Source organism: Argiope bruennichi, chromosome 8 (genome assembly GCF_947563725.1).
Source record: "Argiope bruennichi chromosome 8, qqArgBrue1.1, whole genome shotgun sequence".
Taxonomy (NCBI): Eukaryota; Metazoa; Arthropoda; class Arachnida; order Araneae; family Araneidae; genus Argiope; species Argiope bruennichi.
Genome location: NC_079158.1, coordinates 107,374,027 through 107,380,026, shown reverse-complemented (window position 1 = coordinate 107,380,026; position 6,000 = coordinate 107,374,027). Strand labels below are relative to the sequence as shown.

At 29.9% G+C, this 6,000-nt stretch overlaps 1 protein-coding gene across 3 annotated transcripts in view; it reads right to left on the bottom strand.

Moving 5' to 3' along the window:
* Positions 1-246: 246 nt before the first annotated feature.
* LOC129980896 (protein unc-93 homolog A-like) overlaps positions 247-6,000 on the bottom strand; it is a 56,459-nt gene continuing 50,705 nt past the window's right edge. For 2 of the 3 annotated variants that reach the window (XM_056091354.1, XM_056091355.1), the window contains exons 3-4: positions 4,843-5,110; positions 247-488 (exon numbers count right to left, since the gene is read on the bottom strand). In XM_056091354.1, the coding sequence (XP_055947329.1) occupies positions 265-488; positions 4,843-5,110 (492 nt within the window). In that variant the 3' untranslated portion in view covers positions 247-264. The remainder of the gene's footprint in view (positions 489-4,842; positions 5,111-6,000) is intronic. The other variant, XM_056091356.1, reaches the window with a different exon arrangement.

Below are 6,000 nucleotides of genomic sequence, written 5' to 3'. Positions count from 1 at the left end.
GTTGTTAAATCTATTTTCAGCTACATTAATTTATTTATTGATAATCAAGAAGTCTGAAATAATTAAAATATTCTATTTCATATGGAACCACCAACTGCACAAAATTTCAGAAATCTGGTATTCTTGGATACGAGTGAAAAATGGATTGCAAAGTTCTGTTCTTAAAAAAATAAGCGTATGATATTAAGTTTATTTATATAAGACTATGAAGTAGAAAATAATATTTACTATACGAATAATTAAAACAAATTAATCAGTAGATATTTATTTAAATGTTTCATTTTGTTTTTTTCTTCTGCTGAAACTCCTTTCAGCCAGTAAATATCCTAGTAATCCCAAACATGAAATTGTAAACATGATGTACAGTTTAATTGAAGTGCAAAAGAATTCATTGTAGACAAATGGTAACGCCCATCCTATGGAACTGTACATGTTGCAGCTGGAATAGGCTGTTTCTTCTTCTCCTTGGAAGAAAACTCCATAAAGCGCTAAAATAAATAAAAAAAGAATTTTTTAAATAAACTTCTAAAAATTATTTATTTGCGTAAGAGAGCCAATAATCAGTTCACCTTCTTCTTTGTAACAATCTAATCAATCTATGGTATAATTACTGTCTATCCCTAATATGGTATTAGTATTGTCTAAGTATGGTATATTTTCTATGTTTTCGTATTGTATAAATATTATCTGAGTATGGTATAAGTTATCTATCTTCAAGTATAGTATAAATATTATCTGTATCTAAATATGGAATTAGTATTGTCTATCTCTAAGTGTGGTATAAGTATTTCCTGTCTCTAAGTATGGTACAAGTATTGTCTATCTATAAGTATGGTATAAGTATTGTCTATGATATAAGTATTGACTATGGTACAAGTATCTCTATCACTATATAATCATAAGTATTGTCTCAATTCATTGCAATTTTTCAAAAAAGTAAAAAAAGGCACTCTTTATATGATTACTTTTTATGTCCGGTGGAAATCTTGTATGGAGGGTCCCTGAAATAATCTACCATAATCTTTTGATTTCGAACTCATTTTTTTCTCATTATTTTGATATTCTGGTGGAACCACACTTATTATTCTTCACTAAAATCCACGATGTTGTTCAAATATTTTACCAAGCAATAAGTAGAATATGTAGTTTATGCTCATATTTCCACGTCATGTTTTAGAGGTATTTTTTAATATATTTTGTGTTTTTTCTGATTGACTTTTTTTTGTGGTTTCTCCAAAACACCTTAATAACCAACATGAAAGGTGACCAATCAGATGATTCAGTTTAATTACAGTTGCCAAAACCTTTATTGCATTTTAATGAATTTATGAATTTGAGGATCGTTAACCGTTTCCTTGAGTGGACGTTCTTTGCACAGATGAAGAAAAATAAATTTGCTAATATATTGGAAGCAATCACCATCTTTATTGAGTTCCAAAAGGTATTATTTTATGAATAGAAGATTCAGAGGATACTAAGATAATTCTCTTATTTTTATTAATCAATTTCTCTCTGAAAGTTTTCTCTGCTCTTAAAGCAAACATATCTTTTTAAGGCCATTTCACTTTCTTTTCAGTGACATCCGTGTACCCTATTGTCACGCAAATCGTATTGCGTATATCGTTTTCATTATTCCACAAAGAAGATGACCGTCTTCAGATCAACTCAAATATATCACTGATGTCCTTGACAATAGAGCTCCAAAAAACCATTTTAACATTTTAATATTCCTCCTAAATTTCAAAAGAATAGGAAATTGTCAGGGAAGGATGATGATTTCCGTTGTGTCACAAACAATTGCGAGTACACCTTACTTTCACTTGATAAATCCGACTTTCCATATAAATAACACATTACCGGGAAGTGAAAATCTGTTTTTATTTTTACATATAACAAATGGTTTAATTTAGAGAAAAATGAAGAACAATCAACGAAAAACTTCTAAATTGAAAGGTTTCAGAAGCACTTTAAATAAACATAAGCAAGTTTTTGCCTCAAAAAATTGAGAATACACCAATGAAGGTTTTGTAATATCTCGATTATAAAGAAATTGTCAATATTTAGTTGCATGTCTTTTGGCTTTTATAATGGCTTTTAAACGTCCTGATACTTATCGAATCAATTTTCGGGGATATCTGAAGATATTTTACCCCATTCATCTTGCAACACTTATTTTAAATGGGTTTTATTTCTAATTTTGTGTTTTTTGACCACTGTTTCGAGTGTGGCCCACAGACATTTCATGACATTGATGTCGGTGGACAGTGGCAGTGTGTGTAATTGCAGTTTAAAATGAAAAAGACATCATATTTTGACGTTATGTGCTGTGTTTTTGGCTTCTTTGTCCTGCAGGAAAATGAAATTTCCATCTAAACCCAAATTTTTAGCACTTTCCTTTAGATTGCTGCAACCATATGGCTCATTCAACTTGCTACAGAAATTTCTCAAATCATAGGCAAAAGTGTAAGTGCTGAATATTTCAGAAATGAAATGAGAAGGATATAAAAGTCGAATTAAAAACCAATTTTTCAAAGAAAGTTATATTTAATGATCAAAGAATACTCAACATTTTTGGCAGCGACCGCCGTCGTACCGTATTGAGAAAGCCTAATACTGCTTTGTATCCAAAAGGAATTACGTTCTATAGTTAAACATGGTTATATTTCTGTCGTGATTTGGGGTTGTAAGGCTTTATACATGGTGGGTAATTTAGTTCCTATAGATGGCATTATAAACCATAGGTTTACTTGGATATACTTCGCAGCAATATAAAGGAAAGTGCCAAAAATTTGGGTTTAGATGGAAATTTCATTTTCCTGCAGGACAATTACCCCAAACACAGAGTACGTAATGTCAAAATGTGATGTCTTTTTCATTGTTAAATGCAATTACACAAATATTGATACTTTCTTTGCATGCGAGATATTACAAAAATTTCATTGGTGTATTCTCAATTTTTTGAGACAAAAATCTGCATATGTTCATTTAATATGCTTCTGAAGCTCTTCAATTTAAAAGTTTTTCGTTGATTGTATTTGGTTTTTACTTTAAATTAAACCATCTGTTATGTGTAAAATTAAAACATATTTTCACTTCTCGGTAATATGTTTTTTTATTGAAAGTCGTATTTATCAAGTAAAAATAAGGTGTAAGGTTTGAACCACTGTACATTTAAAATATGTCTTATTGATTATTGTGCGGCATTTCTATAAAATGACGCCACCTTCAAATGGCGCTATAAATTTATTATTTGGTTTTTTTACTTTTAATTAAGGCTTTCAAACGACGCAATTAATTTATCGTTTGACTTTTTATTTTTATTTAATTAATCTTGCATCACAAAGAATCACGAGGATATCGTTTGGTGACTTCGAACTTTTTTTTCGTGTCAATTATCGTACTTTAGCAATACGATGTACTTTAGCAATTTTATGTTTATTCGTTAACGATATTTTGTATACTTATAAAAATATACAAAAGTGTGCTGTTATAAAGCACTTTTACGTCTTTAACTGAACTCTTACAAATTGTGAATGTTCCTCAGAGAATATGCTGTAAATATTACAATATAAATATACAATCTATCTGTTCTATATTCAGCGGATGTTACCACGCTTACAATATCTTCAAGAATATTCCAGTAATAACGAACATATAATCGATTTACTGGATACTGCTTACTGTTACCTTCAATTGCCACGACGCGTCATAAACAAAATAAAAAACCACTATAAAAAATCTTAAATGTTCTGGTTCATTTTCGACTCCCAGATAACTAGAAAGTTGACAAATGTCAATGAAATGCGTAAAGATCTAAATACTAACAAGAAGACCAAAAATAAGAATATTAAAGTATCGAGTTTTCTTCAAGAACCTGAATTAATAATAATGAATTAAGTACACAGTTCCTATTACAATATTAAATTTAGGAGTAAAATAATATAATGAATAAAATAAGCAGGTAAAGAGATAAGCTGAAATCAGAATATATTACTGGTCGAAGACATCATTGAAATGTTGAGATTATTCATTATTTAAAAATTTAGAGCCAATACGGCAGAAGCAACACAATTTTGAAATCAGCAACCTCAGTATATATTCTGAAACATTTTTGTAATAAAAAAAAACTTGAACATGGATATGTCTATTTTAGAACATTAAAATATTTAATGCCTTATAAAATATGATCATTAGGTACATTGGCAATTAAGTTTGCAGTCAAGGCGAAGTTCCGGTAATATAACCATCAAGCATAATTGTTGGATTTACCAAATTGGAGGAAGAATCCACCGTACTAGAAATCTGATCTCAACCAAAAATCGTACTTTAAGTGCCAAAATGAATAAGCGTTTCGGAAATAACTAAAGGTACATGCTTTACTTCATACTTTTGATGCAGTACTGCTTTTTTGGTGATTTCAAGTTTCTATGATTGGCTAGACTCAAATCTTCCAAATGTGATATTTTGTATATAATCTAAAATTAATGCACTTAGGATTCAAATGTTGCATGCCATTACAGATGAAATTAAAATTATTACGATGCTAAATGCTTCATATTATTTTAATTTAATACAAGTTTATTTTAAAGTGCATTAAAGAATGAAAAATGTAAAAAATAAAAACCTCGGAACCTCTAGAACTCATTAACCTAAACTCTAATCTAATGATTCTTATATAGGAATGAAAATTGCATCCAAAGCACCGTACAACCAAATTGGGAAGCACTGGCAAATTGCCAACTATCTCATAATTTGATAGAAATTGTTCAAGGTCAAACCTTCTTAAAGGTTAACTATTTTTAATTTTCTCCGATGATATAGCATACGAAACATCATACTCACCTTTCGTTTGAGAATGGAATATTCCAATTACAAAGCCAAATATTCCACCGGCCAAGTAGAACATAATAGGTTGTTGTGCATCAGGAGTCCACAAATAAAGCAGGACTAGACTCACTATGTTGATAATCTGGCAGCAAATTAAAACGATTCTTCTTCCAATTAGTCTAATCAACACACCGGAAATCATAGATGATAAAGCGGAAGTAATGCCGTAAAAGACAGTAACCAGTCCAATATGTGAAGTACTCCAAGAGCATGCGATATAGGACTACAAATGAGATAGAGACCGATAGAGAAGTTTCGTGAATGTTTCAAATCTGTTTGAACTGTTTTATGACTTAAATTAATTAAGACAAGTAATGACTTATAAATAATAATGTTCTCACATGATAACTTGAAATTTGTGATTGTAGATTCATTGTAATTTTTCTTCAGTTTTGAAATATTTTTTTCGCTTAGTTTCCTTGTTTTATCTTTTCTTAAAAACAAAGAAAAGGAGTTCTCAGGAGATGTGTATTAATACAAAAGAGAATTAAACACATAATGACTCAGTCATTCAACATATTGAAGTTGCGTAGTAAAGGAGTCCCAATAAATTTCCTTATTTCAGAGTCATTTGCACTAAATGTTTTTTTAAAAATATAAATGATAATTGACAGAAATTAAATTGGTGTTATAGAAAAAGTAAAAATTTAAACTTTAAAAGCGAGTAAAAACATACTTTTTGGAATTTTTTTCCGAACTTACTGTGGAAAACCGGCATTGTTTTAGTAATTTTTCAAAGCTCGAAACTTCTGTTGTGTCTGCAAGTGAAATTCAGTTCACTTGCTTGTTAAAGCATTACATTTCCTGGTACTTTGCAGTTAGCCAAGCGCAAGCGAAAATTTAGATATCCGCCAATCTGAGCGCATCTTAATGCTAAAACATTTTTTGGCAACGTTTTTTTTTTGGCGCAGATCAAAATAATTTGGTGATATATTTTTTTGTCTGACGACATGTTAAATCACTATTTCAATGTCAGTGCATATTGATTTCAAAGTTTTAAAATGACTCCATTTCTACTTTAAGAATAAATATAAGCCCTGTGAAAAGGCTTATTAAAATAAAAGAGGAATTTTAAAAAAATTTCTGGCAGGGTAATTGTAATAAAGCTGTTGA